The 20,468-nt window shown below is 44.1% G+C and overlaps 1 protein-coding gene across 1 annotated transcript in view; it reads right to left on the bottom strand.

Annotated features, from left to right (window-relative positions):
* Nucleotides 1–20,468, bottom strand: part of LOC139381558 (ankyrin repeat and fibronectin type III domain containing 1a) — a 229,409-nt gene that overhangs the window by 26,850 nt on the left and 182,091 nt on the right. The window contains exons 14-19 of the mRNA XM_071125193.1: nt 13,915–14,022; nt 7,652–7,751; nt 7,400–7,532; nt 7,063–7,179; nt 6,734–6,949; nt 5,753–5,919 (exon numbers count right to left, since the gene is read on the bottom strand). Of these exons, the coding sequence (XP_070981294.1) occupies nt 5,753–5,919; nt 6,734–6,949; nt 7,063–7,179; nt 7,400–7,532; nt 7,652–7,751; nt 13,915–14,022 (841 nt within the window). The remainder of the gene's footprint in view (nt 1–5,752; nt 5,920–6,733; nt 6,950–7,062; nt 7,180–7,399; nt 7,533–7,651; nt 7,752–13,914; nt 14,023–20,468) is intronic.

Here is a 20,468-nt window from a genome sequence, read left to right as displayed (position 1 = left end):
AATGAGTAAGGGATGTCCAAACTTTTGACTGGTACTGTATATGACTCACACTCATTGTAATTATTTTTGTAATTAATTTGTCTGAGTTTCATGCTGTTTAGCCTCTTGACATGTGACTAGGCCTTATGCTTTCTGTAGTGTATAGCCCTGGCTGTAATTACTTACCTGTGCTGGCTTATACAGCCATGTCATTCATATTAAAGAAGTGCCATAGCCTAAGTTTTCATTCTCCTTTTTCCTTTCAGAACCACATAGTTACTGTCAGTTCTCACTGGACATAATACTCAGTTATCTGAACCATGAGAGGTCAGATGTGTGTTTGATGTGTGAATGTGGACATCTTCTCCCCCTAATCGGGACATCCGCCTCATCCTTGTTCTGACCGGACATTCTGTAGTGGTTGCTACTGGCCAGCACCTAACATTTATTATTACATTCATGGTCCTTTGATTCTCTACAACCCTACCCCTATTTTTCAACCGCAGTACAGCTAACTAGGACTGCGGCACAGCTAACTTGGACTGCAGCACAGCTAACTAGGAACGCAGCACAGGTGACTAGGAGCGCAGCACAGCTAACTAGGACTTCAGCGCAGCTAACTAGGACCGCAGCGCAACTGACTAGGACCGCAGCGCAGGTGACTAAGACCGCAGCACAGCTGACTAGGACCGCTAGTTGACTAGCGTCCAGACACTCTGCTAGTTGACTAGCGTCCCGACACTCTGCTAGTTGACTAGCGTCCCGACACTCTACTAGTTGACTAGCGTCCCGACACTCTGCTAGTTGACTAGCGTCCCGACACTCTGCTAGTTGACTAGCGTCCCGACACTCTGCTAGTTGACTAGCGTCCCGACACTCTGCTAGTTGACTAGCGTCCCGACACTCTGCTAGTTGACTAGCGTCCCGACACTCTGCTAGTTGACTAGCGTCCCGACACTCTGCTAGTTGACTAGCGTCCCGACACTCTGCTAGTTGACTAGCGTCCCGACACTCTGCTAGTTGACTAGCGTCCCGACACTCTGCTAGTTGACTAGCGTCCCGACACTCTGCTCGTTGACTAGCGTCCAGGAACTCTGCTAGCTGATTAGCATCCAGGAACTCTGCTAGCTGACTAGCGTCCAGGAACTCTGCTAGCTGACTAGCGTCCCGACACTCTGCTAGTTGACTAGCGTCCCGACACTCTGCTAGTTGACTAGCGTCCCGACACTCTGCTCGTTGACTAGCGTCCAGGAACTCTGCTAGCTGACTAGCGTCCAGGAACTCTGCTAGCTGACTAGCGTCCAGGAACTCTGCTAGCTGACTAGCGTCCAGGAACTCTGCTAGCTGACTAGCGTCCAGGAACTCTGCTAGCTGACTAGCGTCCAGGAACTCTGCTAGCTGACTAGCGTCCAGGCACTCTGCTAGCTGACTAGCGTCCAGGCACTCTGCTAGCTGACTAGCGTCCAGGCACTCTGCTAGCTGACTAGCGTCCAGGCACTCTGCTAGCTGACTAGCGTCCAGGCACTCTGCTTGCTGACTAGCGTCCAGACACTCTGCTAGCTGACTAGCGTCCAGACACTCTGCTTGCTGACTAGCGTCCAGACACTCTGCTTGCTGACTAGCGTCCAGACACTCTGCTTGCTGACTAGCGTCCAGACACTCTGCTTGCTGACTAGCTTCCAGACACTCTGCTTGCTGACTAGCGTCCAGACACTCTGCTTTCTGACTAGCGTCCAGACACTCTGCTTGCTGACTAGCGTCCAGACACTCTGCTTGCTGACTAGCGTCCAGACACTCTGCTTGCTGACTAGCGTCCAGACACTCTGCTAGCTGTAGCCAAGGAGCATTGCACACATACTTCTACCTATTCCACCCAGCCCCATAGAAATCAGATCTATTACTCAAACACACACACACACACACATGCATGCGTACGCACACACAAAAACACACACTCACAGCCTCAGAGTCAATGTAACATAATACTGTAGGTAGATTAGCGGTGATTGTCCCAGTAGAGAATGTGTGCAATGCGGTGAATGTTAGCTGACAACATCAGAGGTGTAAACAGCGAGTTGGCATTCCTCTAAGGTAGCCGCGGGACGATTCTTTCTTGAGCAGATGGTCAAGGGGCCAGAATATAATTACAAATGATTTGTAGACCACAAATGGACCGCAAGAAGCCCAAACAGATAAAATGTTTGACTAAAACATTCATAATTTCAAACCTTGCTTACATTTATATGCAATCCCGTGTCTCTCTATTATGCGTGGAAATACTTGGGAACAGATTTCTTAAATTAAAATCACTTGGCGCTGAATTCCTGGTGTTTTTACAGTCTTATTTTTTTGCTCAGAAAACTTGGGGGAACAAATGAAAACACCTGCGGGCCAAATTCGGCCCGGGGGCCGCCAGTTGGGGAACCCTGCTCTAAGTTAATGTTCTAACAAAAACTGTTACGGTGCCAAGTCCTAGACCTAATACCACCTAGACAACAGACAGACCCTAATACTACCTAAAGTATACACAGCCAGACAGACAATCTAAAAACAGACTTGTAGTTACTCAGCATAGAGTTCTCATTCTCAAATTCTGTGAATTGATTCGGCCCGGGAGGGTTTTGAGCTTGAGTGTCTGTGCACCTTTTAGCCTACTACAGCTCTCTCACAGTCGCAGCAGCTGCAGCCACTAGCAGCACCAGGATTCCAATATTGGCTGGGCCAGAGACATTTGTTGGCAAGATGAAATTTATATTTCTGATTATTGAAATGCTTCAAATTGTGATACGAATAGGCTGGAGTGTACTCGGGAGAATGAAGATCCCCAAGACGATGACAGGCAGCGCATCTCAGTATCAGAAGAAGCCCATATTACAATGGCAGATACATCCTATCAAAATAAACCCTATGACTGTCCTGCTAATGTGCCTTACTGGACCTTGTAAGCTATCGAAAGTAGACCCATAACTGATTCAAACGTTTCCTTAATCAAACATACATTTAAAAGAAAGGGCTTTTTAGAGATTATTCAAATGGATGTTTGGTGTTTGGCAGACAAGCAAGTTATTTATTGTTTAATTATTCAATTCTACCTTTGTTATTTCATTTAAAAATAAAATGCTTGATTGTATTTAAAGGCATGAACGACTCGTATGCTGTGTACTGACAGTAACGAATGATTGATTGATTGATTATATCGAAGTAGGCTAAGTGACGTTAAGACCTAAAAAACAGGACGTCCTTTCACAGCTCTCTGGTGGATAGATTATATAAGGTTACTATGTGAGTCAAGTGCAAAATAATACACTTGATTTAGGATACATCTTGGCATGCTAAATTTTTCTGATCAGTGATAGATGAGCAAACAAATAAATGAGCTACCGCCTCCACTTGCCCAGCCAGAGATCAATCAACCAAATATACAGGCGGAGATTCAGTGAAAATCACATTGATTATCAGACAAGTAAGTTACAGGCTTTTGGTTGGGAGTAGGACATGTGAGTGAAGAGTAAAATCAACTTGCTAAACTACATAACATGCTAGCAACATGTTCTGATCAGCGAATATATGAGTAAGCTAGAATAAAGATAATCATGAGCACTCACCTCAACTTAGCAAACATTTTCCCAGCCTAATTGTTACCAAATATCCAAACCGGAATTCAGTTAAAACAAACATCTAACATTGATTGATTTATCTAGACCTTTCCCCCACGCTTGTCCCAAAGCAGGGTGATGGCGCTGTCCCAATCAAAACTGTGCTGAAATGATCATATAGGTGACCACACACTACCATTGCTTTAAATTAGTATAATGGTTGGATATGACTTAGGGAATTTCAGTATAAGCAAGAATTTGATACATGCCTTTAATTGCATTAGCCTACTTTATTCAAATATTTTTGTCATTCAGTTGATCATAACTAAGGTGAGTTTCCTCGTCTCCTCACTCCGCTGCTGCCTGCATTCACCCCAAGAGCTGTTTCCTCGTCTCCTCACTCCGCTGCTGCCTGCATCCACCCCAAGAGCTGTTTCCTCGTCTCCTCACTCCGCTGCTGCCTGAATCCACCCCAAGAGCTGTTTCCTCGTCTCCTCACTCCGCTGCTGCCTGCATCCACCCCAAGAGCTGTTTCCTCGTCTCCTCACTCCGCTGCTGCCTGAATCCACCCCAAGAGCTGTTTCCTCGTCTCCTCACTCCGCTGCTGCCTGAATCCACCCCAAGAGCTGTTTCCTCGTCTCCTCACTCCGCTGCTGCCTGCATCCACCCCAAGAGCTGTTTCCTCGTCTCCTCACTCCGCTGCTGCCTGAATCCACCCCAAGGGCTGTTTCCTCGTCTCCTCACTCCGCTGCTGCCTGAATCCACCCCAAGAGCTGTTTCCTCGTCTCCTCACTCCGCTGCTGCCTGCATCCACCCCAAGAGCTGTTTCCTCGTCTCCTCACTCCGCTGCTGCCTGAATCCACCCCAAGAGCTGTTTCCTCGTCTCCTCACTCCGCTGCTGCCTGAATCCACCCCAAGAGCTGTTTCCTCATCTCCTCACTCCGCTGCTGCCTGCATCCACCCCAAGAGCTGTTTCCTCGTCTCCTCACTCCGCTGCTGCCTGAATCCACCCCAAGAGCTGTTTCCTCGTCTCCTCACTCCGCTGCTGCCTGCATCCACCCCAAGGGCTGTTTCCTCGTCTCCTCACTCCGCTGCTGCCTGAATCCACCCCAAGAGCTGTTTCCTCGTCTCCTCACTCCGCTGCTGCCTGCATCCACCCCAAGAGCTGTTTCCTCGTCTCCTCACTCCGCTGCCGCCTGAATCCACCCCAAGGGCTGTTTCCTCGTCTCCTCACTCCGCTGCTGCCTGAATCCACCCCAAGAGCTGTTTCCTCGTCTCCTCACTCCGCTGCTGCCTGCATCCACCCCAAGGGCTGTTTCCTCGTCTCCTCACTCCGCTGCTGCCTGAATCCACCCCAAGAGCTGTTTCCTCGTCTCCTCACTCCGCTGCTGCCTGAATCCACCCCAAGAGCTGTTTCCTCGTCGCCTCACTCCGCTGCTGCCTGCATCCACCCCAAGAGCTGTTTCCTCGTCTCCTCACTCCGCTGCTGCCTGCATCCACCCCAAGAGCTGTTTCCTCGTCTCCTCACTCCGCTGCTGCCTGAATCCACCCCAAGGGCTGTTTCCTCGTCTCCTCATTCCGCTGCTGCCTGCATCCACCCCAAGAGCTGTTTCCTCGTCTCCTCACTCCGCTGCTGCCTGCATCCACCCCAAGAGCTGTTTCCTCGTCTCCTCACTCCGCTGCTGCCTGCATCCACCCCAAGAGCTGTTTCCTCGTCTCCTCACTCCGCTGCTGCCTGCATCCACTGCATTGCTCTCAATACGAGTTTAAATAAATATACTGTTTTCTAGTAATATGGCTTTTATTTCAGGTTCGGGCTCATTTAATTTCTGTGATGTCGGTCCGAGCCTGGGCTCGGGCTTCAGCTCACCATGCTTAGGTTGGACCGGGCTAGAATCTTGGGGTGTATATGAGGCCTGGAACCATGTTGCAACACTAGGATGGAGGAGCTGTCCAAAATCAACTTCTCTTGAAGTGACGCTCAACATGTTTCATGGAGGGATTTCATTGCAGCCTTAAACTGATGTCACATGAAGTAATCTGGATGCAATTTTGGTTGCTTGCTACAAAGTTGCATCTTGGTTGCTCAGTGTGTCACTCCCAACAAATCCAAAGGTAATGTAAAGGTAAGAGTAAGTAAGACAGTAAGTATACATCCAGCTGTGGTGAGTCCTTACCTGGAGACATTGGCGTTGTCTCGTACCCGCGCGTGGCACAGCATGTTGGGCATCCTCTGTGGTACCAGCACCCTGATCTGGTCTACAGAGCTGCTGAGCTTCAGGTAGCCCAGGTACAGACCTGGGACCAGGCGATGCTGGCTACGCCTCTGGTAGGCCAAGATGTCCTGTGGAGGGAGGGAAAGAGAGAGAGAGAGAGAGAGAGAGAGAGAGAGAGAGAGAGAGAGAGAGAGAGAGAGAGAGAGAGAGAGAGAGAGAGAGAGAGGGGAGAGAGAATATACAGGGTCAGTGGGTGAATGTGTGTGGTACCTGTATAGTGATAGCAGTATGTCCAGTGCATAGGGTATACACTAGATGATTGACAGGGGGCGCTGTAATGAAGCCATCTTGACACTACCCCACCATGTAACAAATATGTTGGAAGCTATAGAAATGGACTAATTAATGTCTACATTTGCTTTTGCCACGTTTATTCCACTATAGACATCTCAATGCTTTAAATGATATAATGTGAGTTAAATATGTTCCTTAAGGCATTTTAAAAGTTCTAATGTTACTGTCCCCACTACAACAAAAATACTTAAATACATGTAATTCTGTCCATGAAACATTTCATTGAAATAGAATTCCATTTATTCCTATGGAGGACTGCTTCTTCTTGGGAGTGCCAATATTGCCGACCGGTGGCTTCAAAGCCTCTCATTCAGGGTTTATATACATCATTGGTTATAATATAATAATATATGCTACTTAGCAGACACTTTTATCCAAAGAGACTTAAAGTTATGTGTGCATAAGCATGGGTGATACCTGGAATCAAACCCACTATCCTGACGTAGCAAGTGTCATGCTGTACCGACTGAGCTACAGAGGACCACTATGATATGGTTATAGTAGGGTTATGTTATGGTGGGGTTATAGTAGAGTTATGGTAAGGTTATGGTAGGGTTGTGGTAATGTTATGGTAAATCTATCTTCTACCTGTATGGTTATTAGCAGTATGTCCAGCGCGTAGGGTTCTTCAGGTGTGGACAGACTCTTCCTCTGGCTCTGTAGCTTGGACACCTGCATCCACTTCCCATTGAAGAAGGAGTACTGGCTCTCCATGTCCCTGATCGTCAATAATAATACATTACCATGACGATCCTTGATGGGCTCGTAGTGGACACGCCCCAGGTTGTGTGTGCCTAACAGATTCTGAGAATGACATCAGTCAATCAATCACTGAATACACCAATAAATTATTCTATCTGTATGTTTGCCTATCTATTCATCTCTCACTCACATACCACACACATACACGAGTGTACCTGTAGTTGCCCAGCGGCAGACAGCATCTTCTGTCTGGCCTGTAGAGTGGAGGAGGAGGACATGGAGACAGACATACTCTGTCTCAGCCACCGCACATCCTCCCACATACATGACAACTACAGAGAGAGGGAGGGGATAGAGAGAAATAGAGAGAGAGGAGAGAAAGAGAGGCTGCACCATGAAGATCATCTAGAAAAGGTATAATGGTACATTCCTTTTTACTCTGCTAATTATAAAGTGAAATGCAGAATACTGCTTGATGCAATTTAGTCATACAAAAAATAAATTAAATGTGGCCACTGTTCTTGATATAATGTACTACATTACCCACAATACCTTAGTGAACCAGAGGAAGTCCTGCATGAGAGAGCTGCCGTAGGAGTCATCCACCTCCACTATAGGGATCTGGTCCTCTGTGGTCACCAGAACACTGTCTTTGTGGTAAAACACTGCCGCCAGGTAAACCCCCCTATAAAACCAGCAGAATGGAATAGTCCAGCTCAGTTTCACAATGGAGAGTCTCCAATTTGAACAGTCCATGATGTACATCCAGGTGGTGTAATTTACACAAAAACACTACTAGCTCACCTTTTGAGTGTCTTGACGAACTTGTTTGAAGAGTTAAACAGGTGCTTGAGACTTCTGGAGACGGACTGCTTACGGCTTGGGTTCTGGAGCTTTGATGTGTCTGAGAGTAGGAGAGGAGACAGGTTGAGGAAGAAGAGAAACTGATTATTTGTTTTCATAGTAAAGAAGACATTTTACCTCTTATTTGTTAGTCTCATTACTTTCTGCTGTTTTGAACATGAACTAGTGTCTGTATGTCTGTTTGTGCGCTGATTTGAAATACTCAAATGCTTTCAGAATTGAAATGCAGTCATAGTAGTGTCTATAAACCCAGGCCTGGGTGTTATTGTGTTATAGTATTGTAATGATGTTATTCCCTGCATGTTGATCAGTACTCAATTAACTGTTATTGTAAAGAACTTGAACATATGTCTTCTAATGGTTTATTCACTATTGTAATTGTTGTTATTGTCTGTGTTCAGTGCTGTACTAGGACCTTGACCTTCTAAGGAGCAAAGTGAGTCTTACTTTATCGGAGTGAGCGAGAGTGGATGGTTTCGAGAGAAAGGGATTGACAGCGAAATAGAGAGAGAGAAAGAGAGCGAGAGAGAAAGAGAGCAGGAGAGAACAACCTTGTTGACTGTTTGTTATGTCGTGTCCTTTCTTGGCAATTGAATGAAAGGAAACAATCACAAAACAACAGCAGGGGAAGAGTGAGTCAGAAATAAGAGGTTCACAGTGCTGGTCAATTGTCAAGCTTCAGTGACACTCTGTTGTTTTATCTCAGTCTGTTCAGCTGTCTATCCTCCATAGCCCCTATCTAACCCTGTATCTCCCCCCTCTCACCCCCATCACCCTGCTATCTGCACCATGACCCTTGGCCCCAGTGATGCCAATCTCCAGACCGCAGGGACTCTACCAGCTAATTAAACACATAATCACGGTGTGGAAACACAAGGCAGTCAGACAGACTGACCACAGTATACTGTTAGCTAACTCTACTCGGTTCAGTCATGATTTCAGTCAAAGTATCATTGCCCTAAGGATGGATGGAGGGAGGGAAGGAAGGAAAAATGAAATGTGCCCACGCCACGGTCTGGTAATGTCACTCACTCCCCTGGGACAGGAGAGATGGAGGGAGGGGAAGGAGGGATGGAGGGAGGGATACAAGAAGGGAAGGAAGAATTCTTCCTTGTGAAGCCTCTAACTGCCTGAGGATCAGGATCTGACGTATATAATCTCCATTATCAGACTAAAGATTGAGGCTCTCTCCATCTCTGTCTATCTCTCTCCATGTCTCTCTGTCTATCTCTCTCCATCTCTGTCTCTCTTTCTCTCTGTCTATCTCTCTCCATGTCTCTCTGTCTCTCTCTCCATCTCTGTTTCTCCCTCTCTCTGTCTATCTCACTCCATGTCTCTCTGTCTCTCTCTGCATCTCTGTCTATCTCTCTCCATGTCTCTGTCTCTCTGTCTATCTCTCTCCATGTCTCAATTCAATTCAATTCAATTCAATTCAAGGGGCTTTATTGGCATGGGAAACATGTGTTAACATTGCCAAAGCAAGTGAGGTAGATAATATATAAAGTGAAATAAACAATAAAAATTAACAGTAAACATTACACATACAGACGTTTCAAAACAATAAAGACATTACAAATGTCATATTATATATATACAGTGTTTTAACAATGTACAAATGGTTAAAGGACACAAGATAAAATAAATAAGCATAAATATGGGTTGTATTTACAATGGTGTTTGTTCTTCACTGGTTGCCCTTTTCTCGTGGCAACAGGTCACAAATCTTGCTGCTGTGATGGCACACTGTGGAATTTCACCCAGTAGATATGGGAGTTTTTCAAAATTGGATTTGTTTTCAAATTCTTTGTGGATCTGTGTAATCTGAGGGAAATATGTCTCTCTAATATGGTCATACATTGGGCAGGAGGTTAGGAAGTGCAGCTCAGTTGCCACCTCATTTTTTGGGCAGTGAGCACATAGCCTGTCTTCTCTTGAGAGCCATGTCTGCCTACGGCGGCCTTTCTCAATAGCAAGGCTATGCTCACTGAGTCTGTACATAGTCAAAGCTTTCCTTAATTTTGGGTCAGTCACAGTGGTCAGGTATTCTGCCACTGTGTACTCTCTGTGTAGGGCCAAATAGCATTCTAGTTTGCTCTGTTTTTTTGTTAATTCTTTCCAATGTGTCAAGTAATTATCTTTTTGTTTTCTCATTATTTGGTTGGGTCTAATTGTGCTGCTGTTCTGGGGCTCTGTGGGGTGTGTTTGTGTTTGTGAACAGAGCCCCAGGACCAGCTTGCTTAGGGGACTCTTCTCCAGGTTCATCTCTCTGTAGGTGATGGCTTTGTTGTGGAAGGTTTGGGAATCGCTTCCTTTTAGGTGGTTATAGAATTTAACGGCTCTTTTCTGGATTTTGATAATTAGTGGGTATCGGCCTAATTCTGCTCTGCATGCATTATTTGGTGTTCTACGTTGTACACAAAGGATATTTTTGCAGAATTCTGAGTGCAGAGTCTCAATTTGGTGTTTGTCCCATTTTGTGAAGTCTTGGTTGGTGAGCGGACCCCAGACCCCACAACCATAAAGGGCAATGGGCTCTATGACTGATTCAAGTATTTTTAGCCAAATCCTAATTGGTATGTTGAAATTTATGTTCCTTTTGATGGCATAGAATGCCCTTCTTGCCTTGTCTCTCAGATCGTTTACAGCTTTGTGGAAGTTACCTGTGGCGCTGATGTTTAGGCCAAGGTATGTATAGTTTTTTGTGTGCTCTAGGGCAACAGTGTCTAGATGGAATTTGTATTTGTGGTCCTGGTGACTGGACCTATTTTGGAACACCATTATTTTGGTCTTACTGAGATTTACTGTCAGGGCCCAGGTCTGACAGAATCTGTGCATAAGATCTAGGTGCTGCTGTAGGCCCTCCTTGGTTGGTGACAGAAGCACCAGATCCACAGCAAACAGCAGACATTTGACTTTGGATTCTAGTAGGGTGAGGCCGGGTGCTGCAGACTTTTCTAGTGCCCGCGCCAATTCGTTGATATATATGTTGAAGAGGGTGGGGCTTAAGCTGCATCCCTGTCTAACCCCACGACCCTGTGTGAAGAAATTTGTGTGTTTTTTGCATCTCTGTCTATCTCTCTCCATGTCTCTCTGCATCTCTGTCTATCTCTCTCCAGAGATGCATAAAAAAATATATATAATGAAATTGAGAAAGAGAGAGAGATAGACAGAGATGCAGAGAGACTCTCTCAATTTCATTATATATATATTTTTATATATATTTTGTTTGAATTTTACCCCTTTTTCTCCCCAATTTCGTGGTATCCAATTGCTTTAGTAGCTACTATCTTGTCTCATCGCTACAACTCCCGTACGGGCTCGGGTGAGACGAAGGTTAAAATCATGCATCCTCCGATACACAACCCAACCAAGCCGCACTGCTTCTTAACACAGCGCCATCCCACCCGGGAAGCCAGCCGCACCAATATGTCGGAGGAAACACTGTGCACCTGGCAACCTTGGTTAGCGCACACTGCGCCCGGCCCACCACAGGAGTTACTGGTGCGTGATGAGACAAGGATTTCAATTCCGGCCAAACCCTCCCTAACCCTGACGACGCTAGGCCAATTGTGCATCGCCCCACGGACCTCCCGGTCGCGGCCGGTTACGACAGAGCCTGGGCGCGAACCCAGAGTCTCTGGTGGCACAGCTGGCGCTGCAGTACAGCGCCCTTAACCACTGCGCCACCCGGGAGGCCCTCATTTTCATTTTAAGGGGCTTTATTGGCATGGGAAACATATGTTTGCATTGCCAAAGCAAGTGAAATATATAGTAAACAAAAGTGAAATAAACAAAAACTAACAGTAAACATTACACTCACAAAAGTTCCAAAGGAATAGAGACATTTCAAATGTCATTATGTATATATACAGTGTTGTAATGATGTGCAAATAGTTAAATTACAAAAGGGAAAATAAATCAACATAAATATGGGTTGTATTTACAGTTCTTCACTGGTTGACCTTTCTCGCTGTCTCCCTCACGCTCTTTACAACTCTCTCATCTACTGACTACAGCTTTAACGTTTAGGTATTCAAAACATAGTTTAATGCTCTCTTTTAATATTCTCCAAAAACGCTTATAGCATCCAGCATTGTTACAAATAAAAAAGTGTGTATTTTCATAAGACAGAATTGTTTTCAGAACAGACGACGGTGCTGGTGACTCGCCAGTCTTTAAGTCTATGTGTATTTCTGTTTCCACCAGGTTAACTGCTTGTGACAAGTGGATAATATGACAAAGGCTGCTTGATCCTCGTCACAGAGAATAAAAAGAGAAAGGAGAGAGAGTGAGAGAAACTGGATTGGTAGTGATTAATGAGGTGAGGACCATTCCATCTGATCCAACTACTACTGCTGGCACAAACAGACAGAGAGGGGGAAGGGGTGGAAGTGAGGAAAGAGAGGGAAGAGAGATGCAGTGAGAGAGAGAGTGTGTGTGTAAGAGAGAGAGAGAGAGAGAGAGAGAGAGAGAGAGAGAGAGAGAGAGAGAGAGAGAGAGAGAGAGAGAGTCAAGGAGAAAGAAATCTCCTCAAAAGCTCATCATACAGTTTGGAGAGTTTGCTTACATAGCTGGGCAGTGAGTGAGAGTGAGAGGAGAGAGGAGAGAGAGTGAGAGGAGAGAGCAAGAGAGAGTGTGTGTGGGAGCGCAATAATGTGTGTGTGATCCATTTGGGTCTGGTTGTGTGTATTTGTGTGCGAACATGGCAGTGTGTGTGTGGGGGAATACAGGGTGCAGTGTGCCACACACCCCTGTCTCTGTGCTGTGCTGGTAGTGTAGGTCCTCTAAGCTCCACATATACACATCAGAAATGAAGATAACCTTCCTGGTAAATGAGGGGTTTGCTCCCAGCCTTCTATAGTGGTGGCATTGTACCAACCTCTGATTCATTTTGCAAATGTATTTTTTAACACTGACACGCCAAAAATAAACTATGTCAACACATACCCCACAGAGCGAGGGTGCGCAGACACCCCCACCCCCCCATGGTCAGCCACACACACACAGTACTAGAGTGAGTAATTAACTGAACACTCTAACCATAAATTCAAACAACTCCAAATAAATGCCTACAGAAGTTTTTTCACAACAAGTTTAACACATTTTTGTCTGTCCTTCCATGAGGTTGCTCTCTGTTTTCAAGTGTCTGTCCAAAATCCACTTTGACAAACAATCTCACACACCCCATCTCTTTCTACTATACATATTCTACTACTCCAGACTGTGTGTGTGTGGCTGGCAGCGAACCCACTGACATCATAGCTGTTCACTCCTAAGCGGTTGAGTGACGGTGGGTTTTTCTCCACCCCCCAGCCAACAAACACACATGCACGCTCCCTCTCGGGGAGTCCCACATTAGACATGAAGCTGCCGTTTGTGCGTGCTGGGCAACTTTCAGCACCCTGCCTGCACAGCCGCCCTCTATACCTCTCTCCATCCATCCCTCCCTCTCTCTCTTCCTCCTATCCCCCACACCACCACGAAGATTGGGGTCAAGCACTAAGCCACACACTGAGGCCACATCGTACCACCTACACACGCGCACACACACACTTGCTAACCCAACTCTACCTACCCTGTGTTGTGCCCACCAGAAAGACGCCATTGGGACTGATCTGAAACCAGCTAGGATCCATCATAATGGTCGAGAAATCCCCCAACCTGATGGTGGATCTGATCTTATGAACAACAACTCCCTCCAGCGCTGACCGCCACTCACGGTGGGCTTTAGTAGCTCTTACCATCTCTCTCTCTCTCTCTCCCCCCTCCCCCTAGGTGTATTTTCTCTACCAGCATGATGATTTACAAAGCAAGGCTATACGGTTGACATGCTAAAACACATAAATGTGTATAATCCAGAATGGATAAACGTATTAAACATTATTTATGTACACACGGACCCCTGGCGTGCAAGGGGGGGCAGTGACGAGAGGAGTGCCTACTGTTTGTGTGTGTGTGTGTGAGAGGTACTGTGAGAACCCATTCATAGCATACTGGAGTAAAAACACTTTTAGTTTCATGCTTCATTTATTCACTTTAATACAAAGTTAATCTACTGGAAGAAGTGTGGCCTTAGAGTGAGAAGACACACACACACACGCAGACACACACACGCAGACACGCATGCAGACACGCACACACACACACACACACACACTGATGGAGAAGAGAGAGCTGTTTTACGTGTGTGTGTGTCTACTCACCTCCGCAGCTGTAGTGAGTGTGTGTAGCGCGGACCTGTTGCAGCAAGCGCTCCATAGCCTCTATGTGCCCTCTTCTCCTGGGCTCACGACCATCACTCTCCCTCCAGTCTAAAGGTTAGGGGGTAGGGGTCAGGTTTTGGGAGTTAGGGGGTAGTCAACTGTCAACTGTAAGTGCTGTTAATGTGAAGTGGAAACGTCTCGGAGCAACAACGTTTCTCAGCCATGAAGTGGTAGGCCACACAAATCAAACCAAATTTTATTGGTCACATACACATATTTAACAGATGTTATTGGTCCATACACATATTTAACAGATGTTATTGGTCCATATTTAACATATGTTATTGGTCCCATACACATATTTAACAGATGTTATTGGTCCATATTTAACAGACGTTATTGGTCCATATTTAGCAGATGTTATTGGTCCATATTTAACAGACGTTATTGGTCAAATACACATATTTAGCAGATGTTATTGGTCCATATTTAACAGACGTTATTGGTCAAATACACATATTTAACAGATGTTATTGGTCCATATTTAACAGATGTTATTGGTCACATACACATATTTAACAGATGTTATTGGTCCATATTTAACAGATGTTATTGGTCCCATACACATATTTAACAGATGTTATTGGTCCATATTTAACAGATGTTATTGGTCACATGCTCATATTTAGAACAGATGTTATTGGTCACATATACACATATTTAACAGATGTTATTGGTCCATATTTAACAGATGTTATTGGTCACATATACACATATTTAACAGATGTTATTGGTCCATATTTAACAGACGTTATTGGTCAAATACACATATTTAACAGATGTTATTGGTCCATATTTAACAGATGTTATTGGTCACATACATGTATTTAACAGATGTTATTGGTCACATACACATATTTAACAGATGTTATTGGTCACATACACATATTTAACAGATGTTATTGGTCACATACACGTATTTAACAGATGTTATTGGTTACATACACATATTTAACAGATGTTATTGGTCACATACACATATTTAACAGATGTTATTGGTCACATACACATATTTAACAGATGTTATTGGTTACATACACATATTTAACAGATGTTATTGGTTACATACACATATTTAACAGATGTTATTGGTCACATACACATATTTAACAGATGTTATTGGTCACATACACATATTTAACAGATGTTATTGGTTACATACACATATTTAACAGATGTTATTGGTTACATACACGTATTTAACAGATGTTATTGGTCACATACACATATTTAACAGATGTTATTGGTCACATACACATATTTAACAGATGTTATTGGTCACATACACATATTTAACAGATGTTATTGGTCACATACACATATTTGACAGATGTTATTGGTCCATATTTAACAGATGTTATTGGTCACATACACATATTTAACAGATGTTATTGGTCACATACACATATTTAACAGATGTTATTGGTCACATACACATATTTAACAGATGTTATTGGTCACATACACATATTTAACAGATGTTATTGGTCACATACACATATTTAACAGATGTTATTGGTCACATACACATATTTAACAGATGTTATTGGTCACATACACATATTTGACAGATGTTATTGGTCACATACACATATTTAACAGATGTTATTGGTCACATACACATATTTAGCAGATGTTATTGCGGTTGTAGCTTAATGCTTGTGTTCCTAGCTTCAACAGTGCAGTAGTATATAACAATACACACAAATCTAAAAGTAAAAAAATGGAATTAAGAAATAAATATTAGGACGAGCAATGTCGGAGTGTCATTGATGCTCACAGAACGGGACTGCCGAATGCTGAAGCGCGTTGTGTGTAAAAATCGTCTGTCCTCGGTGGCAACACTCACTACCGAACTGCCTCTGGAAGCTACGTCAGCACAAGAACTGTTCGTCGGGAGCTTCATGAAATGGGTTTCCATGGCCGAGCAGCCGCACACAAGCTTTAGATCACCTTGCACAAGGCCAAGCGTCGGCTGGAGTGGTGTAAAGCTTGCTGCCATTGGACTCTGGAGCAGTGGAAACGTGTTCTCTGGAGTTATGAATCGTACTTCAACATCTGGCAGTCAGACGGACAAATATGGGTTTGGCAGATGCCAGTAGAACGCTACCTGTCCCAATGCATAGCGCCAACCCTAAAGTTTGGTGGAGGAAGAATAATGGTCTGGGGCTGTTTTTCATGTTTCGGTCTAGGCCCCTTAGTTCCAGTGAAGGGAAATCTTATCGCTACAGAATATAATGACATTCCAGACAATTCCTAACATTTCAATTGGGCTCCCGAATGGCACAGTGGCCTATGATACTGAATCTCAGTGCAAGTGCAAGAGGCATCGCCTGGTTCGAATCCAGACTGCATCACATCTGGCCATGATTGGGAGTCCCATTGGGCGGCGCACAACTGGCCCAGTGTTGTCTGGGGTAGGCTGTCATTGTAAATAAGAATTTGTTCTTAACTGACTTGCCCAGTTAAATAAAGGTTAAATAAAATAAAATAAATGCTGTGCTTCCAACCTTGTGGCAACAGTTTGGGGAAGGCCCTTTCCTGTTTCAGCATGACAATGCCCCCATGCACAAAGCGAGGTCCATACAGAAATGGCTTGTCGAGATCGGTGTGGAAGAACTTGACTGGCCTGCACAGAGCCCTGACCACAACCCCATTGAACACCTTTGGGATGAATTGGAAAGCCGAATGTGAGCCAGACGTAATCGTTCGACTTCACTAATACGCTTGTAGCTGAATAGAAGCAAGCCAACAACAGTTCCAACATCTAATGGAAAACCTTCCCGGGGGGGGGGGCAACTCCATACTAATGCCCATGATCTTGTAATGAGATGTTTGATGAGCAGGTGTTCTCATTGAACATCAGCTTTGCAGAGTGTGCAAAGAGTGGCTATTTTGAAGAATTTCAAGTATAAAATGTATTTTGACCTTAGGATACATTTGAAACTTGTATTGTCGTAGCCTAGTGGAGACCAATATCTATCTTTTGGTTACTACATGATTCCATATGTGTAATTTCATAGTTTTGATGTCTTCACTATTATTCTAAAATGTATAAAATAGTAAAAATAAAGAAAAACCCTTGAATGAGTAGGTGTGTCCAAACTTTTGACTGGTACTGTATATATACCGGGCCAAACTGAGCAATCGGGGGAGAAGGGCTTTGGTCAGGGAGGTGACCAAGAAGCCGATGGTTACTCTGACAGAGCTCCAGAGTTCCTCGGTGGAGATGAGAGAAGCTTCCAGAAGGACAACCATCTCTGTAGCACTCCACCAATCAGGCCTTTATGGTACAGCAGCCAGACGGAAGCCACTCCTCAGTAAAAGGCACATGAAAGGCCGCTTGGAGTTGCCAAAAGGTACCTAAAAGACTCCCAGACCATGAAAAACAAGATTCTCTTGTCTGATGAAACCAAGATTGAACTCTTTGGCCTGATTGCCAAGTGTCGCGTCTGGAGGAAACCTGACACATCCCAAAAGTGAAGCATGGTGGTGGCAGCATCATGGGTTGTTTTTCAACGGCAGGGACTGAGAGAGTAGTCAGGATTAAGAGAAAGATGAACGGAGCAAAGTACAGAGAGTTCCTTCATGAAAACCTGCTCCAGAGCACTCACCTGAAGGTTCACCTTCCAACAGGACAATGACCCTAACCCCACAGCCAAGACAATGCAGGAGTGGCTTCAGGAATAGTCTGTGAATGTCCTTAAGTGACACAGCCAGAGCCCGGACTTGAACCCAAAATAACATCTCTGTGCAGTGACGCTCCCCATCCGACCTGACAAAGCTTGAGAGGATCTGCAGAGAAGACTGGGAGAAACTCCACATATACAGGTGTGCCAAGCTTGTAGCGTCCTACCCAAGAAGACTTGAGGCTGTATCGCTGCCAAAGGTGCTTCAACAAAGTTAGTAAAGGGTCTGAATACTTACGGAAATGTGATATTTCACTTTTTTATTTTTTATAAATTAGCAAAAATGTTTAAAAAAATGTTTTTACTTTGTGATTTTAGAATAAGCCTGTAATGTAACAAAATGTGTAAAGTCAAGGGGTCTGAATATTTTCCCAAATGCACTGTATATTATAGGTACTGTACTTAGTTTTATTATTTGTATTAGTAGTTGTAGCAGTAGTTATTTTTAGCTGTAGGCCTATTAGCTGTTAATGTACTTTAAAAATGTAGTATTATTTAGAAGTAGTTGCCATATTATTCCTGTTACTAAGTATTGTTTTTTTTGGACACTCGAAAACGAGAAGGTACTCAAGAGATTTCTTTCTGCAAAATTTCAAATAAATAAATATAAACAATAAATACAGTGGTCAACATCTCACTAGTAAACACATACTGTACAAACATCAACTTTAACCACTCAATTCATTCTCAGAAGCTCATCTCTAAAACGCAGTAGTAGTTGTTAAGTGTTCTCGGGTTCATTCTCTCAGCACTACACATGTACAGCTCCCACATTCAAACAGACCTCTGTCAACGCAGTTTGAATCAATTTGTGATTCATACTGTATAAAGTGTACTTTGGTTTGAAGAAGATATTTTATTCGATTTGTCATCTAAGCGGTTCCAAAACATCTCCTGACTAAATATTTACTTATTACTCTTTTTCCCTCTCTCACTCTGTTTTTCTTTCCACCTCTCTCTGTTATTTGTTCACATTTTTCTTTTTATGTCTTATTTTGTTCTGGGACACCCTCTCCAAGGCCGATCTGAGTGAATGGTTAGAAGGAGAGTCCTAACTGTGGTGTCAAATATTAGCTTTAGTTAAAGGTGTCAATTGTAGCTGAGGACTCTAGTGCATTACAGATGTTGGATCTTTTGTCGCAGAGAATTTTCCTGCTGCATCAGGAAATTCAAATGAGCCTCGTGAGTGTCTGAAAATGAGCAAATCTCTTTTGGTCCATGCAGGGGCAGTTGAGTCATTGGGAACAGGGATTGCTATCAAAATCATTTTCTCTCTCGCTCACACAAACGTTAGGACAAGGCTCTATTACTGCAAGATTCAAATGTACAAAAATGTATCTGAATGTATCAAAAATGTATCTTTTGCCCTCAGAACAGCCTCAATTTGTCAGGTCATGGAATCTACAAGATGTTGAAAGCATTCAACATGCGTTCAATATGCTGGCCAATGTTGACTCCAATGCTTCCCACAGTTGTGTAAAGTTGTCTGATAGTGGATCTCTACTCCGATTAGCTCATTCCATCTCATCCCACAGATTCCATTGGATTGAGATCTGGTGATTGGACAGGCCACTGCAGTAAGTTGAATTCACTGTCATGTTCGTGAGAACCATTCCTGGACAGTCCTAGCCTTGTGGCATGGGGCATTATCCTAATTCACAGATGTATACACTGCTGCCATGAAGGGATGCACCTGATTGGTAATGATGTTTAGCTATCCTGTGGCATTCAAATGTTGCTCCACTTTTATCAAGGGGCCCAATGTGTGCCATGAAAACACACCCCACAACATCACCACCACTATCCTGCAATGATGACAGGCAGCATGATGGATGCATGTACTTGTGGTTTTCTCCATACCATAGTCCTCCCATCAGCATGAAACAGCAGGAACCAGGATGCATCAGACCAGGCAATGTTTTTCCAATTCTCCAGTGTTCAGTGTTTTCATTCCTTAGCCCACTGCAACTGCAGTTTCTTGTTTTCTTCTGAAAGAAGTAGAACTCTATAAGGTCATCTGTTGCCATACCCAGTTCATGTCAAGTTGTGCATTCTTTTATTGGTCTTTGGGCGCCAATGTTGTACTGGACTGCCAGTTGACTAACTGTGGCCCGCCCGTCTGTTGCTCTGCACATTTCGTGTCAGCCTCGTTTGTCCTCGTTGATCAATGACCCATTTTTCGACCACTGACCTGCCATTGGCTGGATGTCCTTTAGGTGGTGGACCATTCTTGATACACACTTTTGTCTTGCTCATTCACCATCTGAATGGCACACATACACAATCCATATCAGAACTGTCTCAAGGCTTAAAAATATTTCTTTAACCTGTCTCCTGCCATGCATCTGGATTTAACAGCTGACATCATTAAGGGATCATAGCTTTCACCTGGATTCACCTGGTCAGTCTGTCATGGACACTCATTACAGTCAGTGTATAGCATAATAACACAAGATAGATATTGGTCTCCACTAGGCTACGACAAAACAAGTTTCAAATGTATCCTAAGGTCAAAATTAAGTTCAATTGTGGCCTGGGGTGGTGTAGTGGTTAGGGACACTTCCATCAGTGCGCACATACAGTATGGGCCTACCATGTTGGCGTGGGTTTGATTCCAGCCAATGTCCATCTGGCACAAATAACTCCACCCCACCTGATTGGATTTACTTTGACATTTCAAATATGGACAGCCCAAGGCTACATGTAATGCCGCCAGGGGGTACGCAAAATAAAAATGTGATTCACATTTTATTTGTAAATAATTATTTTTAAATAATTGCATTTCTGTTAGTCACATGTCTGTGG

This window comes from Oncorhynchus clarkii, chromosome 23 (assembly GCF_045791955.1).
Source record: "Oncorhynchus clarkii lewisi isolate Uvic-CL-2024 chromosome 23, UVic_Ocla_1.0, whole genome shotgun sequence".
Classification (NCBI taxonomy): domain Eukaryota; kingdom Metazoa; phylum Chordata; class Actinopteri; order Salmoniformes; family Salmonidae; genus Oncorhynchus; species Oncorhynchus clarkii.
Note: the sequence above shows the minus strand (reverse complement) of the source record. Positions and strands in the feature narration are given on the sequence as shown.